This window comes from Marmota monax, unplaced genomic scaffold (assembly GCF_021218885.2).
Source record: "Marmota monax isolate L192 unplaced genomic scaffold, Marmota_monax_Labrador192_F-V1.1 WCK01_AAM20220418_F8-fsc00028, whole genome shotgun sequence".
NCBI lineage: Eukaryota > Metazoa > Chordata > Mammalia > Rodentia > Sciuridae > Marmota > Marmota monax.
This window is the reverse complement of record NW_026694779.1, coordinates 9,381,052-9,401,786: the sequence shown is the minus strand read 5'-3', so window position 1 is coordinate 9,401,786 and position 20,735 is coordinate 9,381,052. Positions and strand designations below refer to the sequence as shown.

Genomic DNA, 20,735 nt, shown 5'->3' with positions numbered 1-20,735 from the left:
CCAACATGCCACTCTACGAGCACCACCCATCTGAAGTGGCCCTATCTTTTTAATTATCATGGGAAACTGCGGAGAGTGGGCGATAGCAGCTCAAGACGGTGGGTTTAGCCAGGTGCACACCTGCCATCCCAGCAGCTCGGGAGGCTGAGGCAGGAGGATCGTGAGTTCAAAGCCAGCCTCGGCAACTTACGGAGGCCCTAAGCCACGCGGTGAGGCCCTGTCTCCAAATAAAATACAAAATATGGTTGGGGATGGGGCTCAGGGGTGGAGAGCCCCTGAGTTCAATCCCAGGTACAAAAAAAAAAAAGAGGTGTGTGTTTAGAAGTCCTCATTCTTCCTCCCGGTGAGCTTGCTGCTGGTCAGGGCAGGCAGCCACAGGCAGGTGAAGGGGAGCTAGCTAGCCCCTCATCAAATAAAGCACAGCCTGTTCTAGGTAGCTTCCTCGTCCCAGTGACCCGATCACATTGGGGCGCCCAGAAAGAAAACAAAGGCACAAGAGGGAACTGTTGCACCCACAGGCACTTCCCGAGTGACGGTGACTGCCTTCGCCCCACATAGCCAGTCTGGGGTCCCAGTTTGGGGAAAGATTATTACCTTTCCCGTTTCAAAATCTCCCTGTGCTGAGGTGTCCTCTCTTTCTGGGATTCATGGTGACACTGACGTGCCAGGTGTGTCCTGGGCTTGTAGCCTCTGCCACAGATGTCTCTCGTGCCCATTAAGGCTCCCTTGAGCCAGGCCCTCCCTGTGCAATCTTGGAGACACCCAGAGAGATGGGTGCTATTGTACCCCTCTTTTTGTTTGTTTGTTTGGGGTGCCAAGGATTGAACTCAGGGGCACTCCACCACGGAGCCCCATCCCCAGCCCTATTTTGCATTTTATTTAGAGACAGGGTCTCACTGAGTTGCTTAGGGCCTCCCTTTTGCTGAGGCTGGCTTTGAACTCCTGATCCTCCTGCCCCAGCCTCCTGAGCCACTGGGATTACAGGCGTGTGCAAGTGCACCCGGCTATTATCGCCATCTGATAAACTAGGGAAGTGAGTGAGTCTCAAGAGGTGACATAGAGGCGCCCAGACACACAGTGGCCGAATCTACTCTGCCCCCACAACCCCTGATGTGCATCTGCCTCTCCATCCTCTGTCAGGTGTGTTAAGGGGCCCCCTCCGAGAGGCCAGCCACACAGCATCTTGGTGCAATGCAGCTGCCCCAGTCCCTCGACATATGCTCTTCCCTCATAATGAAGTGGGAGCTGCAGGCACAACCCTTTCCACGAACAGGCTTTCTAAATCCATGGGCAGCCAGAGAATCTCAGCATCTCTGTGTGTCACGGGTGTCACAGGCAAAAAACAAATGAATACCCCCATCTTTGGGGTCTTCGCGAGGACAGCAGGTGACCCCTTCCTGTACCTGCAGGTCTTGTACAGATGGAACCGACAGAGCAGCACATCTGTCATCGAGACAAATAAGACCTCGGTAGAGCTCTCGCTACCTTTCGATGAGGATTACATCATAGAGATTAAGCCGTTCAGCGACGGAGGCGACGGCAGCAGCAGTGAGCAGATTCGAATCCCAAAGATATCAAGTAAGAATCCTCTCCCAGAGACCGTAGCTGTCATATCATTCAGTGTCTTCCTCCGGAAATGTGTTAAACTTAACACTGCTGGTTTTGAATGGGTGCGTGTGCGACAGGTGCATAAATACACACTCAGGATTCTCCTCCTTTTCAAACATGTGGAACAATGTGCGAGACTTGATGATTTTAGGCATTTCTGTTTGTGTTTTTATATATTTTTTAAAATTTTTTTAATGTATTTCTGTTTTTATGTGTTTTGAGCAAATCCATTCAATTCTATAGAATTGTAGAGACAGAAAGCAGGTTCGTGGTTGGCCGTGGCTGGCCAGGTAGGGGTGGAACTTGAGTTAATATTGGGTTTTCATTTGGGGATGATGAAAAAATTTCTAGACATACATAGCAATGCTGGCCGAAGAGTGTCTAAATGGATGACAAGGCTCCGTACCCTTTAAACTAGTTAAAATGGTCACTTTTCTGTTTTGCGTATTTTGCCACAATACAAAAGAAAGATTGCTGTTAGACGTCTGAGGGGAGATGGGCACTAGCCTTTGGGTTTAGCAGTCTGGAGATTAGGGGATCAGCGCAGGCTGTAAAATTTCAAGCCGTTCAGTGGAGAGGTGATATTTTAAATCATAACGAAAATCCTCACCACAGAGTCCTGAATTTTAGCCCTGAGTATCCTTCTGCTAAGTGCCCATAGGTTTCTCAGATGAACGAAGGACCTGTTATGTTTTATGGTTACCAAATAGCAGTCATGAATCCATGAAGCCATTTTAATTGCGCTTACAAAATCTGGGTACCTGAAACGCTCTCGGGCCATTTTGCTCTCCCTCTGGGTTGAGTCTTGTTCGGGTTGGATTTCGTATGTAGTATTAGTTTGTTAATATTAAAGTACTTTGATGTCAAGCGGAGGCTCCCCAAGAGCCACCTCCAGGACATAGGTGTGGTTCCTAATGGAGTTTATTGACAGCATTATTTTTCAGGGGTATGGTCTGGGGATGTAGCTTAATGGTAGAGCATGCTGGAGGCCTGGGCTTCAATCCCTAGTACTGCAAAAATAATAAAATAAAATAAAATAGAAAATAGATAAACCTAGGGGGATTTATTGGAGACTTCACCAAAGAAGATTTCTAACTTTTGGTTGAAAGGTAAGTAGATGTATGGTGAGAAGTGGACGAAACCTCCACACCATGAGAACACAAGATCCGGATTTTACTTCTCTCTCTTTATTAAAATCTGACCACATGCTTTTCTTAGCATTGCAAATTTTTTTTTTCAATTTTAGGCTGCCTGATGATTCCTGTTTTGTTTTTTTTTTTTTCATTCTTTACCAAAAGGTGTGTTAGATGATGACATGGGTGTGGTTAGATGACATGGTAAGGATGTGACCCAGCAGAGGATCCCTTTCCTCGAGGGATTTTTTTCCTTATGTAGGTCAAAAAAGATTGGCCACTTTGAAAAAACTTCGAACGAGTCTTTGAAAATTCTTACAAAAAACGTAAGACCCCTCAGAAGAGTTTTGTAAAGATTGAGATTGTTTTGTTTGGAGAAAAGTGGGCGCGTATTTAGACGGACGTGGCTTTGATTGCCAATTCAGCTGTCCCCTGACAACGCAATCTTAGACGTGGTATCTCACCTCTTTGGGTCCTGGGCTCCTCATCCATCCAATGGAGTCACAACAATACCTGGTCCCTGAGAAGCTTATATAAGATTTAAATGTCATGTTGGTCAAGGGAAAGATCAAAGTCGCAAGTTCAAAGCCAGCCTTAGCAAGACCCTGTCTCTAAATAAAAAAATAAAAAGGGGGTTGGCTGGGGATGTGGCTCAGTAGTTAAGGGCCCCTGGGTTCAACCCCTGGTACCAAAAAGGAGGAGGAAAAAAGAAGAGGGGAGGGAACGGGGAGGGGGAGAAATTTCTTCCCACATTCCACATCCATAGCCTCATTTTACAAAAGGCCAAACAGAGTGGCAGGGATTTCCTGTCACCTGCTCCCAGGTTCCTAGCCAGGTAGCTCCAGAGGCACTGCGAGATCACATTTTTCCCAGGGGAACCCAGCCACTGTGTGAAGCCCTGTGTCTCCTCCTCCCTCTTGACTTATAGTGGGAACAGATGAGATTAGACTCCAATGACAGCAGGAAGCAGATTGACTTGGTTGCAGCCAGGTGCAGAGGGAAAAGCGTTCTCTGTAATGGTTGCAGATCTCAATCCACCACCTTGAACCCTTTTGTAGAGTTTCTTTTGCTGATGGTCCTAAGATCAGTTAGGGTGTGCATTTCTGGAAAACCTTAATGAAGATTTTTCTGGAGCAGGGGCGGGGTGTGCGACTACCTACTGGGTGGATTCCTGCTGAGTGGACTCCTTCTGTCTTTGCAGATTTCTATGCCAGAGGCTCGGGGGCTTCCACTTCGAACGCGTGCACCTTATCGGCCATCAGTACCCTCATGATCTCCCTCACAGCCAGGTCTAGTTTATGACGAACAGTCTGTAAAGGACTTGCTGTTTATACTCTAAGCAACATTTAGCTAGTTGTTTTGAAGACACCCAGTACTAAGTAATATTGTTGTTCGAGTACATCTTATTACTGGAAAAAAAAATGTTTTTTGCTTCTTTAGGAATGGTATTCTACAGTACTTCCTCAAAGCAAATCTAGCTTTGTCCTGAGGTTTCTTTGGAAACTCTGCAATGCACTGAAGACATCTGTAATATGATGTTACCAAAGCAGTTTACATATGTCCTTATATGCATATTTTTTATTATATATTTAGTGTTTTATAGAATTTTTTAAAGTTAACATATAATGTAGATATTAATTTTTTTCCTCTGCTATATAAAAAAAAATGTTATGGGCAACACAACCGTACAATGATGATTTGAAAATACTTCCTTGAAAGAGTTGGAAGCCCATCTTGGTAAATACATTGCAAATGATTTGTAGAGTTTGACAAGGCTCTGATGGCAGAAGAGCTTGGGTCTCTAACTCAAGGCTGCTGTATATAAATTACTCTCTGAATGGTTAATGCATTTAATCCAATCCTTTTGACATGTATAATATGATTTCCTGCCTTCAGGGTGAATTCTGTTGTTCAATACAACTTGAGATGGTTTTAGCAACGGTTGCAGGTCTCAAAAGCTAAACTTTCTGTCCAAGAGGTACCTTGTACAATATCCTCATACTCTCATAATATGAATTCGTCATCGGATGGAAAGACTTTCTGTTCCCTCGACTAAGTTAGCATCATCGTCTTCGTAGTAGCATTACCTTAGACGTTAAATTTGAAGTTACCTACCCTGTAGTACCTAGATCCAAAGTTACTATAGTCACCCAAGTCTTTTCAAAGGATTTAAAAAACAAAAATGATAATTTTACTCTCTTTCCATGTATCTGTTTATGTGAATTTTAAAAGAAGTCATTCTCCGTCAATGGATTCATCCTCTCTTGGCACAGTTTCTTATAGAGGATACGTGTCTCTCTGTAATACTAGCGCCCTTCTTTTGTATCATAGTCATACATGCAGTTTGGAAGATTTCTCCTGTTCCAGCAAAACAGTTGCTGCCGAGAATTTTTTTTTTTCCTATGACTCTATAAAAGATCTTTAGTACAATTGTCTGGTATCTTGATGAATCTCCTGCTTTGCAATCTCTAGCCTTGTTGCTTTATGAGCTTTTACCTTGTAAGTTCTCCAAAATCACACGTTGGAAAAATGACAATATCCACAAAGTCATATTCTTATGAAAACAGCTATTTGTTACGGGGGATGTTTTTGTAAACGGGCGTTCGTGGAACCCTAATATAAAAGGCAATGCAATTTTCTATAAAAACTTTGACTTGTAAACATCTGTCGCCTTTTCTTCTTTCTCAGAGATCTCAAAATTTGCCTGTTATGGGTCGGGTTTTGCTTACCAATAATACAAGTTAAACTTTTTCAACCTTCTGGTTACATTCGCCAATAAAGACGTGATCAGGATTCGACCGGTGTCAAAATCAGGTAACCGGGGGAAAAAAATAGATATATATATTGTCAGTATTTCAAGCTGTGTTCCTTTCTTAGTTGGATATGGTTACTTCTATGTTCCAATAAAATAAAATTTAAAATCACACTCAAAAAAAAATCAGCAAAATAATAAAATGAATAAAAAAATGACAACCCGGGTAGTTCCCATCCACCCTCCCCCAGTGTAAATGATATTTACCAGTGACCTAGCATATGTAATCTTTTTTTAAAAGGTATTGTTAATAAATATTCTGTCATTTGTAAAGATACTTGTCTTCTGGGAGCCTTTTTCCTGTCAGGGAATGTGTTAGCTCACCTTTGGGATCATAGAAGGACTCAAAAGTCTCTGGCCATGACCCAAAGCTGGACAACCCAGAACTGTCCCTTCGGAATCAACAACCCCAGAGACACCGTTTCACATCCTCTTTGGAACCAGAGACGGTTCAAATCCACAAAGAGCCGGGTACGGTGGCTCACGCCTATAATCCCAGCAGCTCAGGAGGCTGAGGCAGGAGGATCGCAGGTTCAAAGCCAGCCTCAGCAAAAGGGAGGCGCTAAGCAACTCAGCGAGACCCTGTCTCTAAATAAAATACAAAATAGGGCTGGGGAGGTGGCTCAGTGGTCAAGTAGCCCTGGAGGTCAATCCCTGGTACCAAAAAAAATCCCCCCAAAAAATGTCCTGCTGCCTCCCAACCCCTTGGCCAAAAGGATAAAGTCTAAACTTGAGCCCAGAACTCTCTTCCTCATCTAAACCAATTCAACTCCAGATCCATTCACTCTGAGCCCTCCCTATTCTTCCTTTTGGTCTCACCTCTGTGCCTTTGGGTCCCACGGCTGCCCCTTCCCATCCTCTCTCCCACCCAAAGCTCCACCATCCTGGGGAGGCCCCACCCAGCTCCTCTGTGAAGCTCTCCCACACGCCTGTCCCTCGTGATGCCCTTCCTTTGAATTTGCTGCAGCCCTCCCCTCCGTCAGGAATCTACTTTGGGAAAACTCTTGTACTGTTATCTTGGATGGCAACGTCAACGCCTGTATTGTCCCCGTCTTTTCCTGGTCTGTGCGCCTCGTCTTCCCGACTAGACTATAAGCTCGCCGAGGGCAGGGAGGTTGGTCTTCTCCTCCGTGTGCTCTCCACTCGTGCCTAGCACCGTGCCTTGCAGTAAAGTACTCAGGGATGAATGGATCCAAGGGGTCTTTGAAGTAGCACTTCGCATCGCTTGCCTGCCCGTGGGCCACAGCAGACCAGCCACGGAAGAGAGTGTCATGGTGACCCTGCGTGGTGTCGGAAGGCCTGGCTTCTCACTGTCTAGGCTTTGATGAGCTCCCTCCACCTCTAGCTTCGGCCTCTGGATCAGGTGGGTCTGATGGGGCTGAAGGAAAAGCTCCCCGACTCGTCTGATCTGTTGGCTGCTGACCTATCATTCTCAGATCCCAGGAGGCTAGGAAACACTCAAGGATCGAGCCTCGGACAGAGCCTTGGAGTCTGAGCAGCCAGACTGTGGGACCATCTTTGTTTCTGGTTTGCACATTCCCCTCTGCACAATACCCACATTCTCCAGGAAGTGTCTGACCCAGTTGGTGCTCACGTAGCCCGAGCACCTTGATCACACTGAGCCTGCACATATCGAGAAAAGTAGTTTTGGTTAAGGAAAATTGGAAATGATGTTTGCAGAAGTTGGGGAAATAGATGGTTCTGAACAACTGACTTTCAAGGGGAGGTCTCAGGCATGGCCCCGAGTAATACTCTCAGATAGAATGTGTCACCCTCTGAGGTTTGTTGTTGGTTTTTCTTTTCCCTGAATGAAGAACACTGGGGAAATTCTGCTTTGCTTATTTAACGTTTTGAGACTCTCACCCTTATCCTCTCCTCTGTATGTAATCCACCTGTGACTCAACTCTGAAGAAGGACATTCTGTTCTGACAGATGGCTGGATTCTCTCAATGCATCTTGCTCTGACAGAGCCTGCACGCCCCGGGTACAGACCAGAAGATGGGGAGGACGCCCTTGGTTCCTCAGGTAAGCCCTGAATTCTCCCAGCCTGGGAAGGGGCCGTTGCCATAAGCATTTAACCAGACAGAATGAGTGAGTTATCGTTACTGTCCAAATTTGGGTTGGCAGGAGATAAGTTGAATACCTACAAACCTTTCCCCAGTTACACCAGCTCTTCCTTGCTGAAATGTGCTCAAAGAATGCTGGCTTAGTCAAACCATGGACATGTCACACAATAATACAAATAACAGAGAAGAAATCTTTAAAAAAAAAAAAAAAGTCGATGACATAAGAGATCTGAAATTGCAAGTCTAAGGGACTTAAGTATCGATGCGATTAAATGTGATATGCCCCATCTCTCTAAGTTGGGGTTCTCTCTACCCATTCTTACCGACTGTTAGGAATAACTCAGACTACGCCAGGAGATCCATATGTCTTCACAAACAAATAGTGGCGTCTTTGATTTTTATTTTCCTAGTTGTCCAAGTGTCTTTTACTCCAACCCAAGAGAGATGCAAATTTGGGTCCCTCTTTTTTATTTGTGAATTAGAGGCCAAGAGCGGATAGCAGAGGAAGCCCAAAGAAACACAGATAGGTAGGAAGTCAGGACTAGATTTTGAAACCTTTTGGTGCATTTCAACACCTAGAGGTCGATATTTAGTGATTGATAAGATGGAAGAAGGGACGAGGCCCTGAAGTTGAACTTGAACTTCAGTAGACAGTGCATTTCATGGCACAGGAAACAGAGGAAGGTAGGACTCTAGGTTTTTATATTTGATAAACAAATAAACACAGAGTCATGCCCACATAGCCATAAGAAAGGAATCCTATACGAACTGTTGAAAAATGGCCGGTTTCTGGGCACAGTGGTGCACACCTATGATTTCAGCTACTCAGGAGGCTCCGACAGGAGGCTCCTTAAGTTGGAGGCCAGCTCAGCAACTTAGCAAGACCCTGTCTCAAAAGAAAAGTTACAAAAGGGTCCAGAGTGTAGCTCAGTACAGGCAGGAGGCCCTGGGTTCAACTACTAGTACCACATGAAAAGAAAGGAAGGCAGGAAGGTAGGTGATCGGGGCTAGACTGAGCACCCAGGTGTAGAAGTCTTGCAGAGAGGGCCCACAGAGCTCAGGTGTAAGTGGACTTTCTACTCTGAAGTGGACTAGCTGGGCTGCTGCTCTGTCCTTGACTACAAATTGTGTTTTCTGCTTGGTGTACTTAGAGTGCACTTAGAGTGTACCCAGGGACTTTAGAGTTGCACCGAGTGACTTAGAGCTGATTTTTCAAACTCAGGATACTCTGCAAGTATTGGGATTGACAGAATGAATAAAAGAAGCCCGGTTAAACTCGATTTCAGATTTTTTAAAATGTCGACTTTTTCAGTATAACGATGTCACGCATGCAATATTTACCGGAAATTCAAATGAAACGTGATCTGGTCCTCCTCGCTGTGTATTTGCCAAACCTGCCATCTTATGGGGGGGGAGGAAGATGCACCCTGGCTGACTAATTTCTAACCCAATATCCAGGGGTCTTGCTGAGCTCTTAAGCTGCAAGGGGGAGGCACGAGGTCTGCTGTCTTTTCAATTTCACTTACCGGACTCTCTTTCTGCCTTTTCCTTGGATGAGGGGAATGTGTGAGAGATTCTGAGAACCAGTTGGCTCTGAGGTTCCTCTTAGAACAGAGAGAATTAAGACGAAAAGATGTTTCCAGAGCAAACGTGCAGATTTTGACATGACCAGGAGGTTTAAAAAGGGAGCTGAGGGCGGGGCACGGTGGCCCAAGCCTGGAATCCCAGCAGCTCCTGAGCGGGTCCGAGGACAGGTGTGCTAGGGTGACCAGAAAGAAAAGACTGAAGTAGGTCAGCTCAGGTCAGAGGCTACTTGCACCAGTCCCAGCCCAGAGGTCAGACAATAGTGTGCACAGACAAGAGAAAGAAAAGCAGAAAAACGGCCCTCTTCAGTGTTTGGACAATTCACGGCCATCCCTGTTAACCACTCCTCATTGTGAATCACACTCACATCCACATCTATTACCTAAAGCACAGGGTGACTGAGAGAAAATAAGATGGAAGTTCAATACGGAATTCTAGAGAAGTCTGCGGCCTCCTGGAACTTGGTTTATGGGCAGTAGAAGCGCACAGGGCTACAGAGTCCCCGGTCACAGAGATCCCTAGGCCACCCTTAGGTCCTGTTCTCACGAACCTTTTTACCTTGGCCCCCATCAAAGAGTGTTTTCAGGGCTCTGTCCCCGCTTCCAGAAATCGACTTTTTCTTGAACAAGTGAGCACCGGGGGTTTATGACCTCCACTAACAGATGGCGCTGACACAGACAAGTCTCATCCGGAAAATGTTTGGATTTTTAATCAGGACGTTCTTTGCCGGAGAGCATTCTTCCCTGGGCTGCGTAAATAGCTTGAGCCCCCCCCCCCAGAACTGGCATTTCAGGGAGGTTCAGGGACTTCAACTGTTAGCAATGGGGAACTTCAGCACCCCCACCCCACCCCCCACAACCCCCCCCCCCACACACACACACACACTCCTGCCGTGATGTGCAGCCAATTTCAAGTTCAAGGAAAGAGGCTGGGCTGGAGTCTTGCAAAGGATGTTTTGGAGAGAGACCCCGAGGTTGGTTCTGATCCCGTGGCTGTAAAAGGGGGGGGGAGTCCCAGGGCACCCTGAAGGTTTTTTAGATATTTATTTCTTAGGTCATCTGGCAGATAAATCCTTCCTGTAGCCAGTGTGTCCAGGGACAATTAACTAGGGTAGGAAAAGAGAGCCCTGTCTCTCTAATCTTGTTGGGGAGAGGGAGAAGACGAAGAAGAAAATCTGTCCATTTTAAATAAACAGTAAGTGCTATATTCAAAAGATAAACTGGGAACAGTGTAGCCCCCCCCCCCCCAAAGTTAGCCGCTTCTGAAGTCTGACCCCTCTTATACCATACAGCAATTTGGAGGGGGATTGGGGATTGAATTCAGAGGCACTTCACCACTGAGCCACACCTCCAGCCCCTTTGGAAAAGTATTTCACTGAGGGACAGGGTCTTTGCTAAGTTTCTCGGGGTCTTGCCAAGTGGCTGAGGCTGACTTTGAATTTGCGATCCTCCTGCCTCAGCCTCCTGAGCCGCTGGGCTTACAGGAGTGTGCCCCGGTGCCCGGCCCTGGTCTGGGAACCGAGGATTAAAAAAAGATGCATTTCTCCTGTGCACTGTGTGCTGAAAGCTCACAGTCTAATGGGGAGCAGTCTCCTCCCGTGGGTACCCGCTCTGAGGCTGGCATGGAGGCCCAGAAGGAGAATCCAGAGACAGTGTCCACCAGCTGTGCTTCTGAAGGCTTCCCAGGGAGGTGGTTATGGGGCTGGGGGGCTGCCAGGGTGGGGGGAGCGCGGGGCAGGTCCTTGTGACTTCACCAGGAAGAATTTGAGCGAAACGCACAATAGTAAACAAAACGTTTAATAGAGAGAGTGAAGGGAGAGGGTTATGTCCAGCACCAACTGCCTCAAATTGAGGACAGCGGGGTGCTCACAGGTCTAACTGAGTCCTGTGTTCTTCCTGCCTTGATTTGCCCGTCTCCCCTAAATCGTACCCTTCGGCTAGGCCCCAGCCACTTCCTCTGTGAGGGCCTGGACCCAGGTGGTTACGACATCCATCGTTGGTCGCAAGAGATAACGACGTCACTTATCTGAAAACCACAGCGTCCCCTGAGGAGCCCCTCAGCTCTCAGGAGCTACAGCTGGGGTCTGGATGTAGGAGACCCCACGTGTCTGACACTCACCTGTTTTAGTGAGGGCCCCGGGACCTTAACAGTCCCCTCCAGGGGTCCCAGTTCTCTGCAGCCTGGGGAAGGCTGGACACTGCAGACCTCATGTCACAGCGCCTGCCTGTTCAGAGAAGGCCCCCCACGGCTTCAGATGTCCAGCTCCTGGGTGCTTCTGGGTGCCCAGGTCTGAAGTCCGTTCCTCATTGTCCACAGTCCACTTTCAACGTGGGTGAGGCACAGAGTCACCCAGGGCAGCGAATCTCCAAGTGTGATCCCAAGACCCACGGCACGAGGGGTACCGGGGAGCTGGTGGCAGTGCAAATTGTCAGAGCCTGTCCCAGACCTCCTCCTTCAGACCTGAGGATGGGGCCCGGTCTTCAGGATTTTAATGACCCTCCAGGTGACTTCAATTTATATATTGTGGTACTAGCCATTGAACCCAGGAGCGCCCTACCATGGAGCCACATCCCCGGCCCTTTTTATTTTCAGACAAGGTCCCGCTGATTGCCGAGGCTGGCCTTGAACTCTCGATCCTCCTGCCTCAGCCTCCCGAGTCAATGGGATGACAGGTGTGCACCACGGTGCCCGGCTGATGCTTGCTTACAACTCTTGATCTAAGGTGTTCATTAAAAATAGTTTTCTGGACACCTTCCAGGGATCCTGGGTCAGATGGCGGGGGGCAAACCCTTGGTAAATGACTACAGCACATCCCTAGGCTCGGCCTTCCTGCTCCCTAAAGCAGGTCTTATCTTTCCCCCCATGGGCTCTTCCTGGGGTCACCTGAACTTGGCATTCACCTCCTCACTATGCCATTTTCTGCCTACGGACCTCTCTCAACGTCTGTGAGTGCCTCTGTTGAATGGGGGCATTGATAAGGTGACTAGAGGCCACACAGGCTTGTCAAGGTGACAGAGATATTTCCTTAATATTTCCAGAATATTAATGCTACCTTCAAGAGCAGGGTGATGTTTTCACATCAGTTTGCCTCAAAGGATGCTCCCTGGATCAGGCCGCTGGGGCTTGAGAGAGTCAGTTTGGTTCTCTCTCTCACACGCACATGCCTGCTCCTTGAGCAAAAGGGATTCTAGAAGTCCAAGAAAAAAGCCCTCAAAAATGGGCAGCTCCTGATTGCTATGGGAAAGACAGTTCTCTGAATCCGGATTCGTGATTGACTTTAGGCCCATGTCCTTCCTGAGATTTTCAGCTCAGTGTTGTTATTTTCTTCTGAGGCAAGGTCTCGCTAAGTTGCTTCGGGCCTCGCTTAGTTGCGGAGGCTGGCCTCAAGCTTGGATCCTCCTGCCTCAGCCTCCCAAGCCGCTGGGATTAGAGGCGTGCGCCCCTTTCGCCCTGCTGAGGGCTCCTTAAATGCTGAACACGTCTTCGCGGAAGAAGCAGCCGTCCCTGTTCTCATGGGCCAGAACGTGGTGCAAGTCCTTCCAAGAAGGCTCCAAGGAATCAGAACACGGAATTTTCCAAGACCTCACATCCAAGCCCTTCCACGAAACTTATGACTTCCGTCTCTGTGGCACTGGAACCCGCTTTCTGCAAAAGGAAACATCCCCTCCTTAGATGTCTCTGAGCAAACACCTCATCTCTCCAAACTCTTTATGATTCAAGTGATTTTAAAAAATAAAAATAGAGTGACTGTTGAAGAAACTATAGAAAAGTAGGGAGAAGAGAAAAATAAAACCTACCCATCACCCACCGCTGTCTCTCCCAGCACCTTTGATACGCATCAAGCATTCTGTACATTTTTTGTGACTAAGACATAGGGCTGCCCAGTTTTCCTTATTTTTGGTGCTGGGGATTGAACCCCCAGACCTCAGCCTCGCTAAGCATGCAGTGTATACCCCAGTCATCAGGCGGCTTTGCAAATTTATTTCTTCCTCTGTAACATAATGTGGTATTTTAAATATGGATATATGTTCTTTGGCTTTGTGATCGCTCATATTCTTCCACTGTCCGTTACAATATTCCCCTCAATTTGGACATTTGTTATGCACAGTTTGGGCTCCAACATAATGCAGATAATTGGAAAGTCTGGAACCTTCTAAGAGTGGATGGCCCTCTCCTCCTCCTCCTCTTACCTCTATCTTTGACTTCATTGATCTCCCTGTCTGTTTTCAAGAGGAAGAGAGAGAGAGAGAGAGAGAGAATTGTGTGGTCTGGTGCGATCAGCCCTGTGGCCTAATTTAAAGGTTTACAGTTGAGCTCACTCGGAGAGCAACTCTCTGGTTAGATAGAAAGCAGACTCTAATAAATTAAAAGCTCAGCATAAGTTTATCTGTTTGTTTTTTTCTTAAATAAGTGCCCCCTGATTTTGTCACCTTGTAAGGTCACCTGATCTCCTTGCTTCACTGTCTCTTGAATGTTCCCGTTTCTAACTGAGGTCTGAGCAAGCCCTTGCTTAACCAGAGCTCTGGGGTGGCAGAGATCCCCCAGGTCCCCAGTTGTTGGGCACCCAGAACTGAGCTCTGCGCCAGCTACCGTCGTCGGTCCTCTGAATCCCTGAGTCCTGCATCTGCGGGTCCAACCAACTCCAGAACAAAAATCTTTGAGGAAAATTAAAAAAAAAAAAAAACCTGCGTCTGTCCTGAACCTGTATGAACTTGGCTTTCTTTGTCGTTTCTCCCTGAAGAGCGCAGTGTGACCGTTTCCTACCTAGCAGTTGCACAAGATCAGGCATTAGGCTTGAAAGGATGCGCACAGGTTCTGTGCAAATACCGCCCCCTTTGATATAAAGGATTTGAACATCTGTGACTTTTGCAATCCACAGTGAGCCTTGGAGCAAATCCCCCGTAGACACTGACAGCAGCAGAATTGAAAGTAGAGGGTTCCCTTCTCACTAGCCGGTCACTTCTTGGTGGTCACTGCCAATAACACCGGGGGGGGGGTCCCCTTGTTCTGGTAGCAGAGGCCCCAAGAGTAGGACAGAGGGATTTTGCCTTTGGAGATAGAGGTTGGGTCCCTGCCACGTGTCATTCAGCTGTGGCCAGCCCCAGGAGCACTGTGGTTGGGAATCTAGGCCACAGGGCTGATCGCACCAGACCACACAATTCTCTCTCTCTCTCTCTCTCTCTCTCTCTCTCTCTCTCTCTCTCTCTCTCTCTCTCTCTCTCTCTTTCTCTTCCTCTTGAAAACAGACAGGGAGATCAACGAAGTCAAAGATAGAGTGCAACAGGGTAGTAGAAACGTGATTCACCACAAAGATGCCGAGATACTTCACCTGGGGAAAGGATGTGTTCATCTGAAGATTATGAGCTGAGGTTGTGGCTTAGCGGTACAGAGCTTGCCTGGGCAGGCCAGGGCGCTCATCATGGGGTGGGACCTTAATGAGACAGCAGTGAACATGTCCAACCAAAATCAGCCAAACGAGACCACCCCAGTGACCGTCCCCTGGCCTCCTGGGGGAAACCCCTGCCTTATCATAGAGAAAGTCAAGAGCTCAGCGGTGGTTCCCCAGGGGCAGCACCCCGGGCGCTCACCATGCCTCTCGAGACCTTCAGCCTTACCTCACAGTGAGCGGTCACCAGGAGATCTTTGATGTGACTTTTCGGGGTTGGAACAGGTGGAAACAACCTGGCCCACAAGTGACATCTGAAAACAGAATAAAGGAAGGAGCCGGTGAGCACGGGCGTCTCTCTTGTCCCTCCACGTCTACTCTGAGAGTTGACCTCGTCAGTCCCAGGACTGGACGATGGATTAACTCAAAACCTTTGCTGATCCAGGGTGGGCACGGTGCTGAACACCTATGATCCCAGCAGCTCAGGAGGCTGAGGCAGGAGGATCGAGAGTTCCAAGCCAGCCTCCGCCAAAGCGAGGCCCTCAGCACCTCAGTGAGACCCTGTCTCTAAATAAAATATCTAAAGGGCTAGGGAGGGGGCTCATGGGGCTTAAGTGTCCCTGGGTTCAATCCCTAGTATGAAAAAATACCAAAAATCAGCTGATCCAGACTTCCAGAGGAGAGGGGACATGGGTGCATGTCGCTAGGCTGGGTCCTGACACTGCGTCCTTCCTGTGATGCTCACGCCCGGACATGGCTTGCTTGCTTTTCTCTTCCTGTGACTGCCATTCACCTGCCCCCCAGCCGAGAGACGCCATGTGGACAGAACATTTAGGACAGGAAAGCGGTTTCACATGAAGTTCATTTTCCGAGTTATGAAAGGGCTGAGACAGAACATGTCGTCGAGCCTCGGAAGGGTACTTTATCCTACAGAGTGCTGCCAGGGATGGAGAGGGGTCTGGGGCCATTTGCAAGCTGCAGGGTCTGCATGGCATTTCCAGGATGTGTGTTGGACCTAAGAGCCACCAGCCCCGAGGGGCCAGGTGACAGAAGGCAGCACTCCACCATTGAGGCTTATGGCATAGAAATGGTAGGTATTTAGGGCTCCATTCCTTGGAGAAAAGTAATAGGTGATTGGTGAGAGCATTTGAATTTATATATGAGCACGGTTTCCACTCTGTTTCATTGCACCTGTGTTGATTTCACTGCAGAATTGAAAATCTGGGCCTGGGTGGGTTATCAAAGACCCATAGCAAAAAATAAAATAAAAAAAATAATTTAAAAAAAAGCCCAGTTAGCACTGAATGGGAAGGCTAGAACACCAAGGTCAAAAGCTTCACAGAAATGAGGGGGTCATTGAGGAATTTGAGAGCGTGGGCAGTGGCCAAGGGCCACGAGGTGTTCTGTCCAGCGTCTGAGCCAGGCCTGCTGATGCGTCTCGCTATCTATTTGGTCTCCACCGACCTCAGAAAGGCCACCCAGAAACAAAAAGAAATGCTATCAATTCGACCTGATAACAAACACCCTGTGTCTGATGGATGCAGAGACAGAAGACCTACATCCTGCAGAGCAGCGGGCAGATCAACACCGCGAAGCAGACGGTCACCGTGAGCAGGATGAGCAGCCATTCCATCAGGGGCTTCCGCGCCTCGCTTCCTGGTGGGAGGAAAGAGAGAAAGATCCGAGTTAGGGATCAGGGGCAGATAAAAGAAAGGTTGAGGCTTGGGGCATCAGGAGGCTGGGGTTTGCATGGTAAGTGGTGGGTCACACTGGGCAGGTGGCTTCACCTTCCTGAGACTGCGATGATCATGTCATCGCCCTGAAGTGGCCAAGAGGGTGAAATGAAATGAAATAGAAGTGAGGCCACTTTTAATCGCCATGCATTATTTATTCATTTGGCAAGGCCCGACGGAGTCCAATCCACCTGCACCTGGAGCCCATCCACTCGAGGAGTCAGATTTTCTTGATGGAGAAGCCCAAAATTAGTTCACAATTAGCAAACTAATTGTAAAAGCATTTTTCACAAAGTTGAAAACTGAACTGGTGGAGGGAGTAAGAGAGCATATTTGTAGTTGACACAGTGATCTCAGACTCGGCTGTAAGTGCTTTATGATCTAGACTCCCCCCAAAGCCTCCTTTACCCATATTCCCACTTCACAGATAGGAAAGTAGACGGAAATGACCATTGGTCCGTGCAGTAAGTGTTTGGCATGCATCTTAGTCTCCATCTAAATGTGTTCCTAATCCACACTCCAGGGACAGACAGACACTTGGGGGTTTCAATGATAGCTTTGGGGTGTGTGTATCATTTTTTTTTTGGTAAGGTACTGGGAAAGCGTTCAAGAAAAACCCAAGGCCATTCACTAAGTGGTATTTAAAGAAGTGACGTCCTTAGTCGATGTGGTGGGTGGTGCACACCTGTGTCTAAGGGACTGAGGAAGGAGGATTGTGAGTTTGAGGCCAGTCTCAGTGACTTAGCAAGATTCTGTCTTAGGGAAAAAGAAAAATGATTGGGCATATGCGCAGCTCAGCCGTGGAGCAGCCCTGGGTTCAATTTCCAGTACAGACAACAAAGGCAGGCAGAGGGGTGTGTATGCTTGTAAAATGCCTCTATAAACCCTGAGTTAGATCCCTGAACACAGCAGCTTGCTTTCTGTGGCAACGACCCCTCCTTCATCATGTATCCATTGAACAAGGATTTAGGAGGCTCCTCGGATGTTTGGGGCACTGTCCAAGGTCCTGGGACACAGTGGTGAAGAGAACAGGTGGGAAAACTGCAGGAGGTAAATCACAGCACAGGATATCGGGACACCTGAGCCCAGGTGTGGTGGGGTTCCGAGTGCCCGGGGAGAAGAAGCCTCCAATCCTCAGTTTGCCCTTGACTTGGTCTATAAAATGCAAAATGCATATATAAGCAGAGAGTTCCAGGCTGTGTAAATAGACTAAGACTTCCCCAAACCCCAGAAGACTTAAAACCAGAAAGAAAAACAAAAAGAAAAAAAAATCAAGAACCAAGAGGGAGAAGTTCTTTAGATCGGGCGCCCGTGACTCCTCTCCACCTCATCTCTTGCTTTGAGGGTTTCTGGGGACTCTGATTGAGGTTCCTCTTGTACTTCCCCCAAAGCTCTTCTGCTTTCGGATATTCACAGAGATCCCGTCTTGAAGAAGCCGTGGTTTGGCTGGGCCACCTCCTCAAACCTAGCATCAAATGCCTTCTTCCTTCCTCTCCCAGCCCTAGTTTCTAGACTAAAGGATTTGGGCTGCTGCATCTGCCCAACACAATCCCTGGTGATGTCTTCTAAGCCAAAGCCAAAGGATTCTTGGATTTTTTTCTCCCAAGTCCTGTCTTCCTAACCTCCTTTCTGGATTTCAGTCTGTCGAAGGTCGAGTCCTCCTTGAAACACAACTGTGGGTTCTGCTACCCAAATGTTCCGTCTCCCCTTTGTAATTTCGGCTGGCCCTCTCCACTCCATCCCGTGACCCCTGGATATTTGCAACTATTATCTTTTATCTCATCTTTTAATTTAAGTCTTCTCCCAGGCCTTTCCTCCTGACCCTGTCAGAATACACAGTTCCAGGTCTAGATCAAAAACTGCCCATAAATCAGGTTTGGTGGCACACGCCTGTCATCCCAGCGGCTCAGGAGGCTGAGGCAGGAGGATCACGACTTCAAAGCCAGCCTCAGCAAAAGCGAGGTGCTCAGCAACTCAGTGAGACCCTGTCTCTAAATAAAATATGACATAGAGCTGGGGATGTGGCTCAGTGGTCGAGTACCCCTGAGTGCAAACCCTGGTACCCCCAAAAAATAAATAAATAAAATAAAACCTCCCATAGATGAAATGCACTTGGGTGTTTTTGCAAAGCTGAGAACAGCCAAACCCAAATTTGCATCAAAAAAAAAATATATAGGGTAGGAAAGAATAAAGGAAGATTGGATTGTGTAGAGGGGAGTCAGGGGAGGGGTGGGGCTGTGGGGGTGGGAAGGATGGTGGGATAAGACAGACATTATTATCCTACATACACATGACCACACGACTGGTATAACTCTGCACCATGTACAGCCAGAGGAATGAGAAGTTATGCTCCATTTGTATACAATGTGTCAAAATGCATTCTGCTGTCATGTATAACTACTTAGAACAAATTTAAAAAGATAACGATTCTGTTGGGGAAAAAAAAAGCTTTTATTTTGAAATGTTCTATGTGCATTAGCCTTGGTTTTTAAAATTAGGGAGAACACCCGCCGAGAGGCACGACCTTTCATTTTTCCAAATCTCACCCATGCTCATCAGTGGTAGGATTCAGTTCTGCAGATGAAGCGCCCCGGTGAACCTGACCTTGACCACACTTGCTCATAGCTAAAGAGCAACTGGGGTGAATTTATAGCATCACCTCCAATACTGGCTCACTCCATGTCCCACTCTTCTTGTCTGAAAAAGGAATTTGGCTTCCACCTTGTCCCCTAAAAATAAACCATTCCCCTCTCCTTCTCATTATGCAAGTACCCTAATGAGTCTATCCAGAGATGCTACACTTGTCGACACGGATGCGAGTTCTGTACCAAGTCTGTCAATCAAGAAGAAAGGTACCTGTTTACAACTAGGTTCAGCGGACAGAGAAAGTTGGGGTCCCATAGAAAGAAGAAGCAGTGTTGTAAATATTATCAGGCTCACACACACACACACACACACACACACACGGCCATGTTTGCGGCTCACATTGTGTAACACCCACTAGCCTGATATGTCAAGTCCTGATAATAGCACCGTTGTTTTGTGACCATGATTACAAAGATCTTTTCAGTTAAACTACTCTCTGGTTATTGAGTTCAGCTCTCCCTTTGATAAGCAAAGATTCTCCCCGTATTAGCAAAGAGATCAAGGCCCCTGATTTCATTTCATTCCATCAAAAAAAGAACAATGCTATCCGTGCACGTAAGGTACCATGCTGGAGTGCTTAGGGGGAGTTTGGCAAGGGGGTCATGGCCGCTGGCCTGACTCCGGCAGGGTCTACTCACATGCAGCCGAGAAAGGACACAACCAAGAACACAACTAGGTCAGCTTCCTTGCAAAGACCAAATATGTTGGCAGGTACAGTTAGTGCAGGGAAGAGCACTCACCATCTTACTTGTCAATCACCTGCTCTCCAGTTATTTCCTAATGCACAAAGAATTGAGAGCCAGGGGCTATAAATAAGTGAGTTATAACTACATAACTATAAATAAATGAATTGGGCACGTCTTATGGTGTTGCTGAGGGAGAATAAGGAGAGCAGGCCCTACCAATGGTCTAGCTATGCTGGTCATGAGGATTAAGGATTTCTGCAGCCTAAGAGTTGGGAGAGCCCTTCGAACATGTCACGAGAGAACAGATGTCTGCAGAGAAGGGTCCAGGGAGTTCCCAGAGGAGATGGGGAGCTCAACTCAATACCAGCAGGGTTCTTGACGTAAGTGACAGGAGAGAATTTCTGTGCAAGCCACACGAAGGCACAGACAGGTTCATTTAGGAAGGCTGATGCACATGGAAGGGAGAATGCGCACTGTCTCGAGAACGAGCGGCCCTGGTTTGGGCGGGGCACCCCGTATTTATCAAAGGGCTCTATCAGGGGCAGGACAGGAGGTGGGTTCAGGATGGAGGTGCACAACATCACACCCATTTTCTCTGCATTTGCCTATTTTCCTCCATTTACAAGGGCCCAGGCCAAGATTGACAGGCAGCTAAGTTTTCTTCATCTCAGTGGCTCGTGGGTGTTTCCTTGAGGATCCAGTGTTTCTCTTTATCCTACATCTCACATCCTTACTTTGAATCTTGGAGTCTTTGGCCTTGTAGATTTTTTTTTTTAAGATATATTTCATGCACACGTTCCTGGGTTCAGTCCCGGGACTGTTCACAATTTCCAGGTAACTTGAATCTTTTCTCTAACGGGAGGACGATACCCTGCCCACCGCTGAAATCGCAGCCACAGATGCTTCCTTTTAAAAAGTCGCCGGGCAACGCCTTGTGTTGATGTCAAGATGCGTTCCAGAAACAGGGAGTCACACAGCCTGTCCTGAGGGGCAGCAGCCCTCGGGATTGACCACTCTGCACACGTGGCCAACTTAGAGCATTTGGGGAACCCAACTTGGAGCATTTGGGGAACCCAGCTGT

At 47.6% G+C, this 20,735-nt stretch overlaps 2 protein-coding genes across 6 annotated transcripts in view; one reads left to right on the top strand and one right to left on the bottom strand.

Annotated features, from left to right (window-relative positions):
- Positions 1-5,782, top strand: part of Cntn4 (contactin 4) — an 860,889-nt gene extending 855,107 nt beyond the window's left edge. For all 4 annotated transcript variants that reach the window (XM_058573008.1, XM_058573005.1, XM_058573006.1 and 1 more), the window contains 2 exons: positions 1,410-1,578; positions 3,943-5,782. In XM_058573008.1, coding sequence (XP_058428991.1) covers positions 1,410-1,578; positions 3,943-4,043 — 270 coding nt within the window. In that variant the 3' untranslated portion in view covers positions 4,044-5,782. The remainder of the gene's footprint in view (positions 1-1,409; positions 1,579-3,942) is intronic.
- Positions 5,783-10,983: 5,201 nt separating this feature from the next.
- Il5ra (interleukin 5 receptor subunit alpha) overlaps positions 10,984-20,735 on the bottom strand; it is a 28,879-nt gene continuing 19,127 nt past the window's right edge. For both annotated transcript variants that reach the window (XM_058573004.1, XM_046425567.2), the window contains 3 exons: positions 16,149-16,245; positions 14,819-14,903; positions 10,984-12,848 (listed from right to left, as the gene is read on the bottom strand). In XM_058573004.1, the coding sequence (XP_058428987.1) occupies positions 12,762-12,848; positions 14,819-14,903; positions 16,149-16,245 (269 nt within the window). In that variant the 3' untranslated portion in view covers positions 10,984-12,761. The remainder of the gene's footprint in view (positions 12,849-14,818; positions 14,904-16,148; positions 16,246-20,735) is intronic.